The sequence below is a fragment of the Stegostoma tigrinum genome, chromosome 21 (assembly GCF_030684315.1).
Source record: "Stegostoma tigrinum isolate sSteTig4 chromosome 21, sSteTig4.hap1, whole genome shotgun sequence".
NCBI classification, from domain to species: domain Eukaryota; kingdom Metazoa; phylum Chordata; class Chondrichthyes; order Orectolobiformes; family Stegostomatidae; genus Stegostoma; species Stegostoma tigrinum.
Genome location: NC_081374.1, coordinates 13,696,508 through 13,719,632, shown reverse-complemented (window position 1 = coordinate 13,719,632; position 23,125 = coordinate 13,696,508). Strand labels below are relative to the sequence as shown.

At 40.2% G+C, this 23,125-nt stretch overlaps 1 protein-coding gene across 1 annotated transcript; it reads left to right on the top strand.

Annotated features, from left to right (window-relative positions):
- The first annotated feature begins 368 nt into the window (after positions 1 to 368).
- LOC125462880 (pepsin A-like) lies at positions 369 to 8,508 on the top strand. The gene is made up of 9 exons (XM_048553336.2): positions 369 to 503; positions 603 to 765; positions 1,359 to 1,476; positions 3,151 to 3,269; positions 4,283 to 4,482; positions 5,812 to 5,931; positions 6,194 to 6,338; positions 7,532 to 7,630; positions 7,790 to 8,508. Exons 1-9 carry the CDS (start codon positions 448 to 450, stop codon positions 7,934 to 7,936), a joined length of 1,167 nt encoding a protein of 388 aa, XP_048409293.1. The 5' UTR covers positions 369 to 447; the 3' UTR covers positions 7,937 to 8,508.
- Positions 8,509 to 23,125: the final 14,617 nt, after the last annotated feature.

The window sequence follows — 23,125 nt, the reverse complement described above, 5'->3', positions numbered from 1 at the left end:
AAGAGCTTTACAGTACTCACAAGTCAAGCCCATGTACAAGTCAAGCCCATATGCTCAATCAGAAACAAAACATTGACTTGTCAACTTGTGAGACTGCAATCTTTCAGCTCTAATACCAATGCATTGAAATATTTGAAAATACGTGTAACATATTTATTGCTACATTATCAGTGATAAGGTTTTAATTGTAAAACATTAAATAAGTTTGGTTCTTATCCAAACATTCATAATTGATTATCACTGAAGTCATTGAGTGCCCTTAATTAAAGAGAGATCATATTTGAGATACAACAGTCATGAGTGCCTTAATATTTACTTCTCATATTGAATGATCATATCAGAGTCCTCATGACAATGGAAAGGTTTGATTACAGTGAGTATAAATGTTGCTGCTCAGACACAAAACTTCAGATTCTGACGAGTCTCTGAACCAAACCATCTGCCAAGATGAAGTGGTTACTCATTGCTCTCGCTTGTGTTCAGCTCTCTGAATGTATGATCAGGTAGGAAATTGTCACATGACAGGAGAAGGAAAGAATAACTTGACAGCAAGGAACAGGAAAACATGATGAAATTTGTAACTTTTGTTCTTTTCTTGGCAGAATACCTTTGATTAAGGGCAAATCTGCCCGTGATGTTCTCCAGGAGAAAGGATTGCTGGAAGACTTCCTGAAGAAACATCCGTATGATCTCTGCTCAAAATATCGAGTGCCCTATTGCAGCCAAGTTCTAGATACAGCGGAACCAATGATTAACTACCTGGACGTAAGGCACCTATCCCATTTATCAACAAAGATAAAGAATACATCATAACTTACATTTGTTGAAGCTTCTGCATATATTTTCTCCTTTCTTAGGGATTGTTGTTAGTCAATGGTAACAACTGAGTAGATAAACTGTGCTTTTGGATGACTCTGTTTGTTTAGAGTTTCAATGCAGATCACCAATTCTTACTGATCTGAAGCTGAACTTTCTGATGCAATTTCAGATGTTACTGGTGATTTCTGTTTTCACCTGTGGTTGAAATTAATTAGCTGGGCTTTGTGCTGCTGCTGGCTTGTTAAACATTTATTTTAGCACCAGTTAGGTTTGAGATATCATTTGAAATCAAAAGGGCGAAAAATTGAAAGGTAATATCACCTTAGCAATGAGATATATTACTCAGCTGTACAAAAGAAACAGAAAGATCATTTATTCTTATAAATTAACTCTGCTGTTTCCATGCCATTTATTTTGAAAAGTAGTGAAAGGGAGATTTACATTTGCTGAAGGGTGTAGCGTATAATAAGCCCAATAACACATGTTGCTCAGATTTATTTCCAGTTGAAATATTGTGGTCTCCTTGTTCTTGTTGACAGCTGTCATACTATGGAGCAATTAGCATTGGGAATCCACCGCAGAGCTTCACCGTCATCTTTGACACTGGTTCATCCAATCTCTGGGTCCCTTCAATTTACTGCTCTGAACAGTCATGCAGTGAGTAAATGTCATTGCCAATTTAAACTTGTTTTCCTTCATCACAACTTTTCTTGTAAAGTTCAGCTGTAGAACAATAATTGAAAGAGAATGTTATTTCTTGAATGTTTGCAGTTTAACAGCACACTTTGTAAATCATCAATAGGCTTGGACAGAAATTTAACAAGCTGTTAATTTCTTGATGTTTTTAGGTACGGTCCTTTGTCTTCCTCTGGTAGTGGACAAATATTCGAGTGAACTTGCTGTAAAAACCTAAGATATATTTGAAATAATTACCAGTTCATACTCCTGTGTGAGAGGTCTTGCTGCATTCTTATATCCTCAATTTTTCTTCTATTCATTTGTGGGATGTGGGCCTTGCTGGCTGGCCAGCATTTCTTATCCATCCCTAGTTGCCCTTGAGATGGTGATGGAGAGCTGCCTTCTTCAACTGCTGCAGTCCTCCTGTTTTGTTGGCCATGGAAAGTGCATTCATAGTACCGAGAAACAGGTTGACTGTTAGCATACAAAACTCACAAACTGCCTGAAAGCAAACGGCTAGAGCTGGAGAGTCTCCTGCTCAGTCATCCTGCAGAAGGTAATGGTGAACGACTGTGAAACTTTCCCCATTAGCAGCACAATCCAACAGAAATCTAAGGCCTAACAGTTGGAAATGAGGGAAGGAGAGAAGACGATCAGACAGATGTGCAGCAACATTGCAGGAAAAATTGGTGCTGAGTTGAGACCTTGAAATGACAAATCAAACTGAAAGGTTGAAAGAAGGTAGAAAGATGTTCAGTGTCCTTAGCAACACTCCAATGTCACAAATTAAGTAAACAAATTAAAAGTATAAAACAAAAGTGAATTCTTCTTAGCACTGTGTCCTGGAGTCACAGCATAACTTTCAGTCCTTCAATTCATGTTGGTCTCTGTAGAGTCAGTGCCATTCCCAGCTTCAGCACCATCATTCTGTTTGTTGATTTCCCTCAAAAGCCCATTGAATTTCCTTCTGAAATAATTGATTCTTTCTACGATCTTTAACCTTGTAGGGAGCAACTGCCAAGATACTAGTTGCAATGTCAAAAAACAGTAATTCCTGACATTCTTTTGCATCTCTTGCTCAAATCCTTCAATCCTGCCCCTTAAGTGATCAGCAAATGGCCAAATATTTTCTGTGTCTACCATGTCCAAAATGTCATGATCTAATAACCCTCTATACTTTTATCAGAATGTTCCTAAATTTCCTTTGATCCAAGAGGAGTATTGTTCACTTTTGACCAAATCTAGTTCCACTCCTGGAATGTTCTGATGTCTTAATGTATTTAAATATCGTATTTTTAAACTTCACCAATGAGTAGGCTAACTGAAGGGCGCTCTCTAGCCCACCATGATGTATATTTGTGGGTGAAATATACACGCAAGCATATGTCCTACGCAGAGATCTACATCATACATTAACATACAACGCCTTTCAGGATTTCTGAACCTCCTCATATTTTCAGGATCTCTCTTCGAGGAAAAGGCAACAGGCAAACATGTAAGACGTAACAAAGTCTGGATAGAATTCTTGTTAAAAAGAAACATTTTTGAAATGTAAAATAATGGATGATTTTTAAACACAAATCTTTGTTCCTACTCTAGACTAAATGCTCAAAGATTTTCTATTAATTTCATGACATTTATGTTCCATTACAGCAAAGCATCACAGATTCAACCCCAGTGCATCTTCGACATATTATTCAAATAACCAGCGTGTATCTATCCAGTATGGTACAGGTGCCATGGTTGGAATATTGGGATATGACACTGTCAGGGTAAGCCAATTGTCACTCTCATTAATTAATTGACATCACACAACACTGATAATTGGTGTTTGATATTACATTTAGAAATTAAAGATACAAAATCTTGCAGTACAAATAAAGTGTTGTTTTCAATTAGAAGCCAAGACATTTTGTGGATATGCAATGGGAATCTTGCAGACTGTTGTACCAAACTTCAAGATAATGATCTGAAAGGAATCTTGTCTGAATCCTTTGCATTAGAAATTTGACGAAGGTGCCTCCTACATTCCCAGCCCTCCAGGTCAACTCACATCCTTTTGTCTATTTGTGTATATGGAATATAATATCTTTTGGGTCTTTACCAGAGCAAAGTGGTAGCACTCTGAATCAAACGATTGTGAGATCAAGCACAATTGTATAAATGGATTAGATTCCCTACAGCATGGGAACAGGCCCTTCAGCCCAACAAGTCCACACTGACCCTTGGATCATCCCACCCAGATCCATCCCCCTATAACCCACACACCCCTGAGCACTATGGGCAATTTTAACATGGCCAATCCACCTAGCCTGCACATTTTTGGACTGGGAGGAAACCAGAGCACCTGGAGAAAACCCACGCAGACACAGGGAGAATGTGCAAACTCCGCACAGACAGTCACCCGAGGCTGGAATTGAACCTGGGTCCCTGGCGCTGTGAGGCTGCACTGCTAACCACTGAGCCACCGTGCCACCCCAAATAATCCAGACATTGAATACTGTAGTTTTGTCGGTTCCCGTTGAAGTGGATGTACATAATCACTAGCTAGTATTCAAGCAAAAACATGCATCTTCTCCCTCAATGCTTTTCTAAAACATATCCATGAGCCAAGATTGCTTAAAAAAGCAATTATTGTCAATTTAATCCCGTGATGTTCATCATTGATTGTGCGGTTGTTGAGAAACCTATTTACTTAGTGTGAGGAATTTATGGAGAAGTTGTAATAACAAGATAATGTTTTGCTGAATTGCTCAGGTTTCCTCACTTGCCCTTACCTTTCCAGATTTCAAACATCAATATCCACAATCAGGAATTTGGTCTCAGTACTAGTGAGCCTGGTGGATTCTTTTCCTATGTCAAGTTTGATGGAATTCTGGGCATGGGCTACCCATCTCTTGCAGCATCAGGAGCTACAACTGTATTTCAGAACTTAATGTCTCAGAATCTGGTGGATGAGCCTCTGTTTTCTGTCTATCTGACCAGGTAAACTACTTCTCACATTGTTTTCCTGTATGTCCCTGAATGAAGCATGAAGTGGAGGTTTTCCTTTCATAGGAACAGGTGTAATCCATTCAGTTCTGTGAACATTTCACTGAAAACACCTATCTTGCTTGAACAGCAAATGTCCTTGTTTCTGTGTCATGGGAGCTAACCCAAAGCTGAACGTGAGTGTCTTGTGAAAGTCTATTCCATAGTTTGATACAATACCTCATACCTGGAAAACCACTTGCAGTTTTGGTTCCCAGGGTGCAGCTGATCAAAAGTTGACTAGATAATTTCCTCAGATGGCAGTATTATCCTTTAATGAGCAGCTCAGTAAATTCATTTTATATTTTGTTGATTTCAGGAAAAGGAGAGGTGGCTTCTTTGATATTCAATCACTGCTCCCTATAATTAATTAAACATAATTGCAGTCACTTAGAGGGATGCTAAGAAAGAGAGAAAGTCTGAAATTCTGGCTGGCAAACATTGCAACAGATACTTTAAAAGCATTCTAATTAAAACTTATACTGCACACCTGGAAAGAGGAGTGCCTTCTTGTATTTCTTTATGGCTTAACTTCTCTGAAGATTCACAAGGCATATTGCTGGGTAGAAACTATTAGTTTCTTTCCCCCTAAGCTGTGCAATTTAGAACACAGTGGCAGGGTTAATGGTTGGTCATTTAGGGTAGAAAGTTCAGGATTTCCTCCAATCAGAACATGGTGAACATTTTTGCATCTGTGTGCAAGATGGTTGAGAATGCCCCATTCTTTAGTAAACTCAAGGCTGAGATTGAAAGATTTTTTTCGTTCAGAAAACAAAGTATCTAGTATATCTCTACTCACTTCCCAAAGCTGCTGGCTACAAGATGTGCTAGGTTTGTCTGCAATGTTAAATAAACTTCAAATAAATTAATTGATTGTGAGGCAGTTACGGCTATCCCAATATTGTGAAATGCACTGCAGCAATTCAACTGCTTTCTTTCAAAGTGATTTGATTTCAAAATTGAAGCTCTTCTTTGGTGTCATCAATTCTGAATTGAAAGCAATGAAATCTAACAGAGCTCAGATTATAAACTGTTTAATAAATTGGAAAGACATTGTTGCTAAACATGAGCAGTTGGTATCTGAGAGAATGTTTGGTGCTGCCTGGAGTATTTATGGCAAGATTGCAATCAATGACTTTTGGTGCGTGATTTACAGAAATTATTTTTATACAATACAGGAAGTCACGCAACGAAGTGCTTGTTCTCTGAATCAGAAATATGTTGATGTAAATGATGTTGTATCATAGCTTGTCATCTTGTTTATTATTCTGCTGTGTTTCACAGACAAGATGGGGCATCCGGAAGTGAAATTGCTTTTGGGGGAATTGACACAAACCACTACACTGGTCAAATTCACTGGGTTCCTGTCACTCGTGAGGCCTACTGGCAAATCCTCATTGACCGGTAAGTGATTACCCCAGCCACAACTGGGATTGATGCTTTGCACTGAAATCCCAGAAAGTGATTCTGATATTGAAATTCATAAACTCAAAAACAAGGGAGAACAAAATAATTGGCCTGGTATTAAGATCTCCAAACCAGCGCACATAACAAATATCTGAGTTGACAAGGTAACTCAAGTTGTTATTAATTGCTCATTTATTCTAACTGTTTGGGAGTTTTTCTTTAATTGTTCTCTAACTCTTGATTCACTCCTCTCCCTCAGGGTGACAATCAATGGTCAGGTTGTGGCCTGCAGTGGAGGTTGTCCTGCCATTGTTGATACTGGCACTTCTCTTCTTGTTGGTCCCAGCACTCCCATCAACAACATTCAGCAGTCTATTGGAGCTACTCCAACTTACTATGGCCAGGTAGAGATGGCGTGTTATAATACACCTCTAACAGGTTAGTTTTCAGACGTTTTGTCACCATTCTAGGTAACATCATCAGTGAGCCTCCAACAAAGCGCTGGTGTTATGTCCCGCTTTCTATTTATCTGGTTAGGTTTCCTTGGGTTGGTGATGTCAAGAACAGGAAATGACATCACCAATGCAGGAAATGACAAAGAACAGGAAATGACATCAACAATGCAGGAAATGACAAAGAACAGGAAATGACAAAGAACAGGAAATGACATCACCAACACAGGAAATGACATCACCAACCCAAAGAAACCTAACCAGATAAATAGAAAGTGGGACGTAACACCAGCGCTTCATCGGAGGCTCACTGATGATGTTACCTAGAATGGTGATGAAACGTCTGAAAACTAACCTTCCAGCTCAGCAAGCAAACCTACATCCAGAACCTCAACCTGAGCTACAAATCTTCTCAAAACTCGTTAACACCTCTAACATTTAAGTTGTTACAATATGCAGATACATATTTTGGCAAAAATGTTGCAAAGTGTCAGTGATGATTTGCTTAACAAAAACCAATCAGTCTGTAGCAGGTGATATTTTCGTGGGTGGAGGAAAACTGATGCAATTGTTGGGAGTACAAGTTAAATTAATTTTCATGAAGATGTGAAAATATTCACTGTCATTAGCATACACTTCACCAGAAATGTTGAGAAGCACAGCAGTACTTGGAGTAATATTCCGCTAAGAGAATTTACATTTTTGTACTGACTCATTCAAAGACAGACTTTCCTGCTGAGGAAGAGCACAGTTTTAGAAGGAAAAATATTGAAGCCGTAAACAACTTCTCACTTCAAAGTTGAGACGAGCATAAATATTCAAAACAAACAGAAATCACTGGCGAAACTCAGCAAGTGCAGCAGCATATGTGTCTGAGAAAGCGGAGATAACATTTCGCGTCCAGTGACTCTTCATCAGATCCTCATCAAATATTCAGAAATATATTGATCCTAAAGAGAAATAAATCATATCCTTGAGACTGCACCACTATTCTTCAATTTTTTCCTTTTATTTTGCTTTCGTATTCAGATTTCTACATGTATTGAGTTCAATAATGATGCTAGTCATGTTATTGCACCATGAACAATTTGTTGTAAATCCTTGCAGTGACACAGTGACTGAGTACTGTCTCTATTTTCTTGCAGTACAACATAAACTGTAACAATCTGAACAACATGCCCGATGTGGTCTTCACCATCAATGGAGTTGACTTCCCTCTTCCTGCGCAAGCCTACGCTTTGCAGGTATGATTTTGGACAACCACACTGTGCTATGAATACAGCTAAAATTTCAAAAGGTTTAATCGAATGTATTCACTATATTCAATATTCTACTACAGTGTAATGCTGACTAAAGGTGTTGAAGATATGACCCAGCCCTAACTGTTCCTGTTTTCTTTCCAGCTAAATTTCGGTAACCAACAAAGCTGCTCCAGTGGATTTGGCGTTACTGGTGGAAGCCTCTGGATTCTGGGAGATGTTTTCATTGGAGAATATTATTCCATTTTTGATGTGGGGAACAACCGTGTGGGCTTGGCTAAGGCTGTTTAATCCTTTTGCTTATGTTCTCATTAAAAACACACCCTGATTCGCATTCCTGGGTTAATGTTCAGTAATCGCATGGTTCCCACCACTGCAGTGGTCATCTGGCTGCACAGTATAATGGAGCAAGTATTCATCTCTTGAATGACTATGAACAACAATATGCCTTTGGCAATTTCCTGTGGAATATGTTCAACAATGCTCCATGTTAATTAATAACAAATCACTGTTAATTTAACAAATAAATGCCTTGTCAGGGTGAGTTTTTAAAAGAAACTGATGAAGGACACTGGATCTGGATTGGAAATGAAAACATTTTGATTATCTAACTATACCCACACTTTGATTCTGTTTTACTCATTTCTTTCTCGATTCTGACGCTCAGCTGTGAGAAATTCTTGGAGTGATAATTCACCTCAGAAACGTGCACATTTCTGTTGAAGGTGGATGTCAACTGCAATGAAATCTGACTTGGTGTAAATGTGATCCTAACATCCCACAGCTGCCTTTTTCTGTTCTCTGGAATCTCCTCATTATAATAGCTCCTAAAACTGCTCAATAAAATAAAATCATGAAACACATTTTTCCAGGTTTCTGTCTCTTATTCCTTTTATACCTGTGTGAGTGGGAGGCTGAATTCAGTTCTTGTCTGAAATCTTTGTTGTAATGAATGATTTGTTTTAAAGTTATCAAATGCCAATAGAAATGTGTCAATCCTAGGCGATGTGCTTGGTAATGAATGTTCTCAGAAATTTGGACTGATGTGGGCTAATTCTAAGCCCATTTACATCTTCGAATAATTTGATTGCAAGTTCCTGATGCTTCGAGAAGGCACGCACAGTTCCACCTGAGACTGACCTTTCATGAACCTTGGTTGAGAAATTCTAAGATGGTCAACAATGCTGCCCAGATTTCTGTGAAGCAATTGCCCTCTGTTTTCAGGTCACCAGTCACTGTCTCCCTAAGGAAGGTTATCTACGTAGATTTAAGATAGAATAGGAAAGGTTTCTTGGGATATGGGCCAGGAGCAAGTAGGTGGGACTAGTTTAGGTTGGCATTAAATTTGGCATGGGACTGGTTGGACAGAAAGGTTCTTTTCTGTGCTGGGCCACTCTGTAACTCTATGCCTCTATGTGAAAAAAAAGCACACACACACACACGATCTGGTGATTTAGAGACATGCAAAGAACAAAAAGGCATCTGGATGGGTACGTGAATACGAAGAGTTCATACAGATATGGGCCAAATACCGATAAATGGGACTAGATTAATTTGGGACATCTAGTTGGCATGGACAAGTTGATCCGAGGGGTCTGTTTCCATGCTGCACAGTTCTATGGCTATGACTGTGTGACTATTTGAATAGAAGCCTGCACCTTTTAAATGCTCTTCTGAACAAATGTAGCTTCGTGTTTGATGAGTTTATTTTTCAGAGCCAGAGATGTTCATGGACCAGAATATCAGGAATAGAAACAGGAATAGGGTTCTTCAGCCCTTCAAGCCTGGTCTATAAAATCATGGCTAATTGATTATGGCCTCATCTCCACGTCCCTGCCTGCTCTTGATAGCTTTTGACTAGAACATAGAACATAGAACAGTACAGCACAGAACAGGCCCTTCAGCCCATGATGTTGTGCTGACCATTGATCCTCATGTATGCATCCTCAAATTTCTGTGACCATATGCATGTCCAGCAGTCTCTTAAATGACCCCAATGACCTTGCTTCCACAACTGCTGCTGGCAACACATTCCATGCTCTCACAACTCTCTGTGTAAAGAACCCACCTCTGACATCCCCTCTATACTTTCCTCCAACCAGCTTAAAACTATGACCCCTCGTGTTAGCCATTTCTGCCCTGGGAAATAGTCTCTGGCTATCAACTCTATCTATGCCTCTCATTATCTTGTATACCTCAATTAGGTCCCCTCTCCTCCACCTTTTCTCCAATGAAAAAAGTCCGAGCTCAGTCAACCTCTCTTCATAAGATAAGCCCTCCCGTCCAGGCAGCATCCTGGTAAACCTCCTCTGAACCCTCTCCAAAGCATCCACATCTTTCCTATAATAGGGCGACCAGAACCGGACGCAGTATTCCATGTGCAGTCTAACCAAAGTTTTATAGAACTCCAACAAGATCTCACGACTCTAAAACTCAATCCCCCTGCTAATGAAAGCCAAAACACCATATGCTTTCTTAACAACCCTGTCCACTTGGGTGGCCATTTTAAGGGATCTATGTATCTGCACACCAATATCCCTCTGTTACTCCACACTGCCAAGAATCCTATCCTTAATCCCGTACTCAGCTTTCAAATTCGACCTTCCAAAATGCATCACCTCGCACTTATCCAGGTTGAACTCCATCTGCCACCTCTCAGCCCATCTCTGCATCCTGTCAATGTCCCGCTGCAGCCTACAACAGCCCTCTATACTGTCAATGACACCTCCAACCTTCGTGTCGTCTGCAAACTTGCTGACCCATCCTTCAATCCCCTCATCCAAGTCATTAATAAAAATTACAAACAGTAGAGGCCCAAGGACAGAGCCCTGTGGAACACCACTCACCACTGACTTCCAGGCAGAATATTTTCCTTCAACTACCACTCACTGTCTTCTGTTGGCCAGCCAATTCTGTATCCAGACAGCTAAGTTCCCCTGTATCCCATTCCTCCTGACCTTCTGAATGAGCCTACCATGGGGAACCTTATCAAATGCCTTACTGAAGTCCATATACACCACATCCACCGCTTGACCCTCATCAACTTTTCTCGTCACATCCTCAAAGAACTCGATAAGGTTTGTGAGGCATGACCTGCCCCTCACAAAGCCGTGTTGACTGCATTTGATCAAGCCATGCTCTTCCAGATGGTCATAAATCCTATCCCTCAGAATCCTTTCTAACACCTTGCAGACAACAGGCGTGAGACTTACTGGTCTGTAATTGCTGGGGATTTCCCTATTTCCTTTCTTGAAGAGAGGAATTACATTTGCCTCTCTCCAGTCCTCAGTTACGACTCCAGTGGAGAGCGAAGGTGCAAAGATACTCGCAAGTGGCGAAGCAATTGCATTTCTCGCTTCCCAAAGCAGCTGAGGACAAATCTGGTCCGGGCCTGGCGACTTGTCAATCTTAATGTTTGACAAAACTTTCAGCACATCAGCTTCCTCTATCTCTATCCATTCCAGCATGCACACCTGCCCTTCAAAGGTTTCATTCACTACAAAGTTTGTTTCTTTCGTAAAGACAGAAGCAAGAAACTCATTTAGGGCTTCCCCTACCTCCTCAGACTCCACACACAAGTTCCCTATGCTATCCCTGATCGGCCCTACTCTTTCTTTGACCATTCTCTTATTCCTCACATAAGTGTAAAATGCCTTTGTGTTTTCCCTGATTCCTTCTGCCAAGCCTTTCTTGTGCCCCCTCCTGGCTCTCCTTAGACCATTTTTGAGCTCCTTCCTCACCTGCCTATAATCCTCTCTAGCTGAATTTGACCCTAGCTTCCTCCACCTTATGTAAGCTACCTTCTTCCTTTTCACAAGAAGCTCCACCGCTCTCGTCATCCAAGGTTCCTTTATCTTACCCCTTCTTGCCTGTCTCAGAGGGACATATTTACTCATCACTCGCAACAACTGTTCCTTAAACAGTCTCCACATGTCTATAGTGCCCTTACCATGGAACAATTGCTCCCAGTCCATGCTTCCTAACTCATGTCTAATCGCGTCATAGTTTCCTCTTCCCCAATTAAATATCCTCCCATTTTGCCTAATCCTCTCCTTCTCCATAGCTATGTAGAATGTGAGGCAGTTATGGTCACTATCACCAAAATGCTCTCCCACCACAAGATCTGATACCTGCCCCGGCTCGTTTCCAAGCACCAAGTCTAGAATGGCCTCTCCCCTCGTCGGCCTGTCAACGTACTGCATTAGGAAACCCTCCTGAACACACCTTACAAAAACAGATCCATTCAAATCTTCTGCTCGAAGGAGGTTCCAATCAATATTGGGAAAGTTAAAGTCACCCATTACAACAACCCTACTGCTACCACACTTTTCCAAAATCTGCCGACCTATGCTTTCTTCAATCTCCCTGCTGCTATTGGGGGGCCTGTAGTAAACCCCTAACGAGGTGACTACTCCCTTGCTGTTCCTAATTTCCACCCATACTGACTCAGTAGGCAGATCTTCCTCGACAATGGAAGCTTCTGTAGCTGTGATACCCTCTCTGATTAGTAGTGCTACACCCCCTCCTCTTTTTCACCCCTCCCTATTCTTTTTAAATGCTCTAAACCCTGGAACATCCAGCAACCATTCCTGCCCCTGAGAAACCCATGTCTCTGTTATGGCCACAACATCATAGCACCAGGTACTGATCCATGCTCTAAGTTCATCACTTTTATTCCTGATACTCCTTGCGTTAAAGCAAACACACTTTAACTGATCCCTTGGTCCCTTCCCACTAGCTGGTCTACCTCTTGCTACTGCCTCACCTGCATCAACTCTCACCTCCGGCATACAGCTCAGGTTCCCACCCCCCTGCCATACTAGTTTAAACCCTCTCGAACTACTCGAGCAAACCTTACACCCGCGACATTGGTCCCCTTCCAGTTCAGATGCAACCCGTCCTTCTTGTACAGGTCCCACCTTCCCCAGAAGGCACCCCAATTATCTACATATCTGAAGCCCTCCCTCCTACACCAGCTGCGCAGCCACGCGTTAAGCTGCGCTCGCTCCCTGTACCTCGCCTCGCTATCTCGTGGCACCGGTAGTAAACTAGAGAACACTACTCTGTTCGTCCTGCTTTGCAGCTTCCATCCTAACTCCCTGAAATCACTTTTTATATCCTCAATCCTTTTTCTGGCTATATCATTAGCGCCAATATGTAACACGATTTCTGGCTGTTCGCCCTCCCCTTTTAGAACGTTATACACCCGATCGGAGACGTCCCGGACCCTGGCAACAGGGAGGCAACATACCTTCCGGGAATCCCGATCCTGACCACAAAATCTCCTGTCAATTCCCCTAACTGTCGAGTCCCCTACCACGAGTACTTTTCTATTCTGCCCCCTTCCCTTCTTTGCCACAGTGTCAGGCTCAGTGCCAGAGAACTGACTACTATGGCTTTCCTCTGGTAGGTCATTCCCCCCAGCAGTATCCAAAACGGTATACTTATTGTTGAGGGGAATGCCCACACGGGATCTCTGCACGGACTACTTTGTAGATCAAAAACCTGTTGAATAATTTTAATAATCCAGGCAATATTGTTGTCTGAGATAGAGAATTCCAAAGATTAAAAACCCTCTCAGCGAAGAAACACTGCCTTGTATCCACCCTAAATGGGATATCCTTAACTCTGAAACTATGTCTCTTGTTTCTAGGTTACTCTCTGGAGTGAACCCTTTCTGAAGCTTCAATATCTGCCAAAGACAAAACAGAATTCTATTTCTTAAAGTATTCAATTAGCAGTGTGAGATAACAAGGTGTAGAGCTGGATGAACACAGCAGGCCAAGCAGCATCAGAGAAGCAGGAAGGCTGACATTTCAGGCCTAGTGTGTTGACCACCATTTTTAAAGTTGTTTCTTTAGCTACAGCTTCACAGCTGAGCCTTGAACCGTTTATGATCCAAGCTGATGCTATTGCTAGACAAATCATATCCCAGACTGCGACCTGGCTTGATGGATCCTGTCTTATTTGTTTTCATTTTAGTAAGGTGATCCCTCAGTGAAACATGAGCACACAATATTGCAGTTTGTTGTAATAATAAAAGCAAAGTTTATCAACTATAAGGCATGAAGATTATATAAAATAAACCAAACTATTTACCTGTAACACAAACTTGAAGATTTTCAAGCAGGCAGTAAATATATTAATCACAGAATCCTACTTTACGAGTTCTGAACAAAAACTTGTATCCCTTGTATAGCATCCAAAAGCACTCCTCATATAGCAGTCAAACCAGAGGGGGAAAAAAAATCTTAGCACCTTAATAGGTTCACATAACTGTGACTTCAGCTACAAGACTGGGAATGCTGTCAGCTTCTTCCTGGGGCTATGATATTTCTGATCTTAAATGCACTGAGATTCAAATACGCTTCTCAGTTTTTATCTCAAGTCTTCTAGTTTGGGAGTATCACTAACTGCTTATTCTAAAGTGATTCAGTTCTGGTGTATTCTCCCCTTCACAGAAAAACTGCTCTGTATATCCCAAAACTTCACAGAACTGCCAACTAAAGAAAAACTAAAAGTAGATATCTCTTGCTCTATAATCTAAATCGATAAATTTCTAATAGATCTTAAAGTCTACCTTCCTAAGTTGTAAAACAATCTAAGGGGAAACAATAACCCATAAATGCTGTAAAGGTAGCTCACATAAACAGTCTTAAAAAGAAATCACCATGACTAAAGAAATACTTGTAAGTTAATTATTAACTCAAACATGCAGAAAACCCATGAGATACAGACCAAATTGAAAGTAATTATTTAAAAATATATTAATCACACAGTTTATATCACAGAAGTGGTAAGAACACAAGAGATAGAAGCAGGAATCGGCCATCTGGCCCACCAAGCCTGCTCCACCATTAAATAAGATCATGGCTGACCTTTTCATGGACTCAGCTCCACTTGCCTGTCCGCTTACCATAACCATTAATTCCTTTACCGCTCAAAAATTTGACTTTGCTGAAAAAACATTCAATGATGTAACCTCGACTGCTTCACAAGGCAGGGAATTCCACAGATTCACAATCCTTTAGGTGAAGAAGTTCATCCTCAGCTCAGTCCTAAATATGCCCTCCCTCATTTTGAAGCTATGCCACCTAGATCTAGTTTCACCCACCAGTGTAAACAACCTCCCAGATTCTATCTAATCAATTCATTTCATAATTTTATATGTTTATATAACATTCCCCTTTCATTCTTCTAAATTCCAAACCAGAATTCCAATGATGCCACTTCACTTAAATTTCATTCATTCACAGTGGCTTTCTTTAGTTCCCAAGTATTTGGCCCATACCCCCCTTATCCCTTCCTATACACATGCCCATTCAGGTGCCTTTTAAATGTTGTGATTGTACCAGCCTCCACCACTTCCTCTGGCAGCTGCTTCCATACACGCACCACTTTCTGCATGAAAATGATGCCCCTTAGATCCCTTTTAAATCTTTCCCCTCTCACATTAAATCTATGCCTTCTAGTTTTGGACACTCCTACCCTGAGAAAAAGACCTGGGCCATTTGCTCTATCAATGTCTTTTATGATTTCATAAACTTCTATTAGGTCACCTCTCAGCCTCTAACTCTTCAGGGAAAAAATGTCCCAGCCTATTCTGTCTCTCCCTACTCTCCAACCCTGGCAACATCTTTGTAAACCTTTTCTGAATTGTTGTGATGGTTTAAAACTGCCACTTTGAGACTTGGGGCACAGTTATTACAGATTCTATTTAAGCATATGCTGAAGACACATTTGGTAAAATGTCTACCAAGCTCTCTCCTATAAATACAATCAGCACGATAACTTACGTGAGCTGAATGAGAGTCATGTCAGACTCAAAACATTAACTCTGCTTCTGTCTCCACTGATGCTGCAGAGCAGTTGAGATTTTCCAGAATTTTCTACGTTTATTTCAGAGTTTCAACATCTGCAGTGTTTGATTTTATTGTGATTATTTATAGTCTTAATTTTCACATTCCTTTACAGCGTTTTTACAGTTCATTTATCATTGACTACCTTAGCATTTACATCACATATCCTTGTCAATAAAGAAAACTCTGCCAGTTCTGAAATGTTCTCATAAACATTGTGAAATGTTGTGCTATGACACATGGGAATAGTGCACTAGAAATCAAGCCTCACTATTGCCAGAGTCAGTGCAAATGTAAAAAGATTCAATGAACTTTCAAATGTCCTCACTTGATTTACTGATTGACCTCAGTTGAAAGCAAAATGCTCATCCAGTTTATGCACTGATGACAATACTGTGGCTTTAAGAGGTATGTTTTATCTTGGTTTCTGTTAGAAAAAGATTGTAGGGCACACACCGAGCAGCCGATGAAAAGATAAATAACTTGTGAAGCCTTGGGTTTGTTTTAAAGTTAAAGAACAATAGAAGCAGCTTGACTGGGTGTGGTCAAGCTCCCATAGAACCAGGGATGTTAGGTTTAGCTTCTGGCAGTTGCAGTTGGGGTCATGAAGAAGTGAAAACTATGTTTCCTCTCTCTCGATTACAGCTATAAGCTGGTCTCTCTGCCTGTGACTGGAGTTGCATGTGAGATAGCCTGTGTTCTGAATTTGCCTTTTGCCAAGGGTGTGTTATTGGGATGTTGCTATATTGGAACAGCTAATTAGTAATAGTTAATGTATCTAGTGTCCTGTTTTCCAACAGAGTTGAATTACTCCAATTCCCTCTTTCTTTTGTTGTATTCTAACTATAGTGCTTGAATAAGAAGTGTTTTGCTTATGTCGAGTAGCTTGAACAATTGTATTGCATCCAGAACACAGCACCTCACATTTACCTTTAAAATAAGCAAAAGTTAGTTATTTAGGCTACCTTCTTAATATATTTTGAGGAGGCTCTGGTCTGGTCTGAATGAGGAAACTGCAATTTATTGCGAATGAATGGTTTTGACCAATAGCAAAAAATACATGTGAATTACTAACTTATAACTCTCTATAATTTACAGTATTCTTTACAAGAAAAGAAAACACACCTCTAAGTCGACACACAAAGAGACAAGACTAAACACAAAAATTACAGGAGGGAAAGGAATAAAAAATGTCAGCAAAGCACAGTTCTGGCGCAAGTCTGGATTACAAGTGCTGATGCAATGTTTTCCTTCAGTGCCCTTCCAACCTCTTTATTCATTTGAGGAGGACCTGAGGTTGTGAATATTCCACTTCTCACCATTTCACACAATGGTTAAAGTTTCACCTTCCCACAGCCTCTGAATGTTGTTTTGCCTTCCTTTCTTTCAAAATGGAATTTGCAGGGGGAGACAGCATCCAGCTGCTTGGAATGTTCTTTTATTTCTCAACTCACTGGAGTGGGAGTGTGTGAGAGATGTTTTCTCCTTCACAGGCTACTTGCTACTGCTGTGTTGTCCAAACACAAAGCTGTAGCAACTCACCCAGAAACCAGTCAAGAAGTTGTTACTAAGCTGAGTCCTCCTGAACATATACGAATTGCCCTGGTTGCAAAACCGGTCTGAAGCCACTTGGCAAAACAGTCCCTGGATACACACCCATGCGGCAGAGGTGTTTAATATTTTCCCCCATTGCTTGAATTCGTCCATCTTGCAGGTGGAACAGACAATGAGCCCCAGTAACTTGTTTTTTTTTTCTAAAGTACTGCAGTATTTTCTTCCACAGCCCATTGATTTAAAGCATCATCTTTTCCTACTTTTGAGTCTACTGTCCTAAATTAAAGTTGCCTTTACAGCTGTTAGCTGGCTTTTCATTCTCCATCTCTGCTTTCCTACCACATCCAGGGTGTTATTCATCCTCGTGAGTATTTAAAAACATTGAATCTTACATGGGTTCCCACAGGAATGGAAATTTGTTCCATCATTGCCACAATATTGGCTATATTTCTCATCATGGCCCAAGAAGGTGTTCAAAGTCATATGTGTCAATTCACAGCTATTAATGCACATTAAAATGTCAATCTTAGCTTTTTGTCTCACTTTAGCAGTCAGGAGTTTGTGTACAAAGGAGTGGTGATGACTGGCTGGTTTAAGTAGCATTCTTCAAGATACCAGTGCACATTAAGTTGCTAATGGATTAACTGAAGGATATTCTACTTGCAATGAATTATATTCCAGTGTGCTGATAAAAGGGCTCAAGGGAAAGAATATAAAGGTGACACTGGTAATAGTTTACTTTGAGAGTGGACTTCCTGTGGGCTTTCATCTTCCTTTTGAAATGGAAACTATATTCTTATTGCTTGTTGTGTTTATTACATTTTTTATTATTTTCCCTTGAGGTCGCCAGGCAATAAAATTGTTCTTCCTTTTACTCAAGGAAATCTCATAATTGGTTTCTTTGTGCTACAACGTGGACTAGTTACATACACTTTAATTGGGAGGAGTATCCAGTTCAGCCTTGCTCTAAAAAGAATTTAGGTCTCTGGAGACATTGTACTGATGGGATAAAACAGAACATTGTGGAGAAATTCAGCAGGCCTGGCAGAATCTCTGGAGGGAGAAACAGAGTTAATGTTTTGAATCCAATCTGAATATTGTTCAGAATTGGAGCGGAGTCACCGCACTTCACTTGGTTGTAAAAACATAGGTCCAGAAGTCTTGCTCCAAGAGCAGCTCAAGGATAACATACTGTATGATGACAACGCAAAAGATTGTGTGCAGGATTTTTAAAAGTTAATCCAACCTTGAATATTTCAAGGTTTCTTCCCTGTCAGCGGTGGAATATGTTAAATCAGGCACTCTGTATCATTAATCTGTTCTCCCATTGCATCGCCACCCCGAGAAAGTCTGATAATTTAACTTGGGGAAAACAACATGGGCAACATGCAGGATGCGTGAATCATCCCCAGATCAAAGAAGCAGCTTTTTAAGAATGGGTTCTCTGACCAAGCACTGCTCTGAGCTATTTCTGCGCCCTTGTTAGGCCAGTGCGTGCAACAGATATGCATTGAAGCAAGACATAATAAATCAAATATTATATATTGCAGAAGGTGGCAACAAGTTATCAAGCAAACCAACAGCTGATGGTCACGTGTAAATGCAATCTCCACCTGAACATGAATGCACACTTTACGGCAGGAATTAGGCCATGCAGTCCCTCTAGCTTGGAACACCTTTCTTTTGCTAGTCTGACCATGCCCACAACTCCACATTCCCTCCTACCCCAGTCACCATTAATTTCTTTGTTTGTTAAGAATCCATTGACCCTTGTCTTAAAAGTATTCAATAAAAGTATCCCACCACTACTATTCTCCTTTGAAGAGAGTTCGAAAGGATCATGAGCCAGGGAGAGAAAAAGTCCCTTCTCGTCTCCATCCTAAATTGGAGCTCTGTTATGTTTAAACCTGTCTTGGAGATTTATTCTTTCCTGTAAGGGGAGGCAATCTTGCTGGATCCAACATGTTAAGTCCCCTCAGGATCTCCTATGCTTCATGGAGATCACTTCCATTTTTCTAAACTGTAATAGATACAACTCAGCTCACCCAACCCTTCCACACAAGATAATGCCCCTTATTCCAAATGTCAGTCAAGTGAAACTACATTGAACTGTCTCAAACACATAGCCATCCTTTCCAAAAGAAGGACACCAAAACTGTACACAGTACTCCAGAGGTATCCTCACCAGCACTCCATACAACTGTACCAAACCATCCCTTCTTTTATATTTCTATTCCCTTACATTAAATGACAATATTCCATTTGCTTTCCAAATTACTTGCTGTGACTTTGTGTTGAGCATTGGGAGATGGGAGAGATATTAAGTGAAATATTTTGCGTCAGTTTTTACAATGGAGCGAAAATTGAGATGACAGAACTCCGAGAAATAAATATTGATGTTTTGAAAACAGTTCACATTACAGAAGAGGAAGTGACTGAGGTCTTAGAAAAACATAAAAATGAATATGTCTCTGGGACCTGTCCAAGTGTATCCTAGGACTTTGTGGGAAGTTAAGGAGGAAATTGTGGGACCCCCAGCAGAAATATTTGTGTCATTTATAACTACGGGTGAGGTGTTGGAGGCTGGAGGATGGCTAATGTTGTGCCATTATTTAAGAAAGGGTGTAAGGAGAAGCCTGGGAAATATAGACCTCTGAGACTGATATTGATGGTAGATAAATTGATGGAGGTGATTCTGAAAGATAGGAGTTACATGCATCTGGAGAGGCAAGAGCTGATTAGGGATAATCAGCATGGTGTTGAGCAAGGGAAATTATGTCTCACAAAATTGATTCGAATTTTTTGAGGAAGTTACCTAAAAGATTGGTGAGGGCCGAACGGTAGACATTGTTTCCATGGATCTTGCCAAATCTTTTGTTAAGGTTGCATATTGTAGAATAATTAGTAAAATTAGATCACATGGGATTCAAAATGAGTCGGCCAATTGGTTGCAAATTGAGCTTTATGCCAGTAGACAGAGGGTGGTTGTGGAGGGTTGTTTTTCAGACTGGAGAACTGTGGCCAGCAATTTTCCATAGGCATCAGTGCTGGGTCCATTTTATTTTGTCATTTATATAATGATTTGGATGAGAATATGGGCAGCGAAGAGGGCTATCTAAGATTACTAAGAGATCTTGATCATCGGTTTAATGGACTATGGAGTGGCAGATGGAGTTTAATTTGGACATATGTGAGATATTGCATTTTGTTAAAACAGACAAGGTTAGAACTTATACAATTAATGGTAAGGCCCTGGATAGTGTTGTAGAACAGAGACACCTAGGGGCTCAGATACATAATTCTTAAAATTTGCATCATATGCATACAGCATGATTAAGAAAGCATTTAGCACATTTGCCCTCATTGCTCAGACCTTTGAGTAAAGGAGTTGGGACCTTATGTTGAGGATGTACACAACATCGGTGAGCCCTCTTCTGGAGAACTGTGTGCAGTTCCTGTCACCTTGTTGTGGAAAGAATATTATTAAACTGGAAAGAGTTCAGAAAAGATTTACCAGGGAATAGAGGATGTGGGTTATAAAAATAGTTTGGATAGACTGGTACTTTTTGCACTGGAGTATAGGAGGTTGAGGGCTGGCTTTATTGAGATTCATGAAATCATGAAGGGCATAGATAAAATGAACAACAAGCGTCTTTTCCCTATGGTCTGGAGAACTCAAAGCTAGGAGGCATATTTTTAGATGAGAGGGGAAAGATTAAAAAAAACATGAGGGGCAGCTTTTCTTTTACCAGAGAGTGGTTCATGTATAGACTGAACTGCCAGAGAAACTGATGAATGCAGGTAGAGTTACAATGTTTAAATGATATTTGGATAAACCCATAAAAAGGGAAGGTGTGGAGGGATATGGGCCAAATACAGGCAAGTGAGATTAGTTTAGCTTGGTATCATGATCAGTGTGGGCTAGTTGGACTGAACAGTCTGATGCTGTGCTGTATGACTGTGTACTAACATTTTATGATTCATATGCCAGAACACTCAATTCCCTCTATACTGCAGAGATCTGCCATCTCTCTCTTTTAAAATTATATGCTGCTTTCTATTTTTCAATGGTCAGTGGACGAGTTCACATTTTCACTAATCATCAGCTACCGCCAATTTTTTGACTGCTCCCTTAACCTGTCTATCTTCCTTTTCTGGTTCTTTTTCTCATTTTCACAACTTTCCTACTTGCTTTTGTACCTGTATCAGCTGCTAATTTAGCACCCTTACACTTAGTTATTGATATGAATTGTAAGTAATTGAGAATTTAGCTATAAATCCTGATACTCAACATGCACCACATCTTGCCGAGAGGAAAAGTTACCAATTTCTTCCTACCGTTTGCCTCCTATTCTCCAACCAATCCTTTAACCATGCATATATTTTATCCCCAAAACCATGATCACTCATTTTGTGTAGTAATAGTTGATGTGCCACATTGTCAAATGCCTTCTAGAAATCTAGGTACAGTACATCCTCTGGATATCCTTTATCGAAGTTGATTGTTACTTCCTCAAAGAATAAATAATGAGAGACACCTGATTCTGCTTTCACAGGTTGCATTAAGAAGTTCCAAGTGTCCTGATATAACCAGTTTGATAATAAATTTCAGCTTATTCTCCATGACAAACTTTCAGTGAACTGACATGTTGTATTCTGCTTTCAGTCCCCTCCCTTTCCAGAATAGAAGTTTTATTTATTTTTTTTCCAACCTGATTGCCACAATCTAGGAAATTTTAGAAAATTGAAACAATGTATCTACCATGTATCTACCCTTTTGCAATGGCCAGAGAAACATTGCACAGAGTCAAATGAATAATAAACAGAAGCAGAAATTCATCCGTTTTCATTTGTAGGCTGGCACATGCTGAAATCAATCACAATACACCAGGTGATATCAATGAATTCTCAAGTACTGATGCAATGCTTTTGAACATACATTGTTATGACATATTTGGGAAAATTTACTGATGCTCAAACCCCATTACTACCACAATCAACACAAAAATTAGTGATTGAATCAAAACATACAGAGTTTCTAATGTACCTGACCATTCGTGTCAAGTAAACAGAAACACTGAGCAGTTTCCTGCACTTAACAAGAACTACAATTTGTTCCAAGTCAGTAAAATCTGATCCAAGTAAACAGCTATGAAATATGAACATGTGGTGCTGCTGCTTAAAACTCTAACCCCATTTTAAAAACCTACACTTACATACATATAGACTTAGGAAAACAAAAGAAACATGTAGTTTTATGGGTGGAGGGAAAATTAACCAGTCCATAGATCTATTGAGATTTTTTGTTTTGCTTGCAAATGTTTTCTCACCTTTGACTTCCTTTCGCTAGAATCTTTCGGTTACTCACAGGAGGCAGAGGGTGATTGGTACACTAGCTACAAAGTCTCTCAGTCACTGGTTACAACAACTGGTGAAAGAAAATGATTGGCCTTCTTTTGGCTCTGGGTATTTTTGCTACAGGGAGAGACACAACCTGCCCTTACAGCAATTCAAAGACTCCTCCCTGATTTGTTCACACCCACAGGCTGCTCAGCTGCCCCGAAAGCAATCAGAAAGTTGTCACAAGGCTGTGACTGTTCATAACTGCACAAACCAATCAGCTATCTGCTGCCAGCCAAATCACAGTCTGCACTCTGTACACCACCCCCGTGCCATGGCATATACAAACATGGACAGCAAGTGCTGCCTTGCCAGTGACACTCAAAGCTAAAGAACAAATTAAAAGAACAGCACAGTTAATCTGTTTTGATGTTTTTGATTGAGGAGATGAATATTTAATGAATCACTACTCCTTATGGACTCAGTTTATTTGAACAGGCAAAAGCTCCGTATTTTAAAAAGGCAATTTACCGAAATGTGTACGCCATGCACTAAGGAGAAGGATCATCCTTGGAGTTGATGCTATCAAATGAACTTCTCAATTAAAGTGTAATAAAATAGTGCACTCCAAGAAATTTAGCATCAGAAATGTTTCAACTTTTGGTGTGGCTAACAAGCTAAGTGTTATATGTAGCAATTAAAACACTTAATTTCTGATAAACTTGTG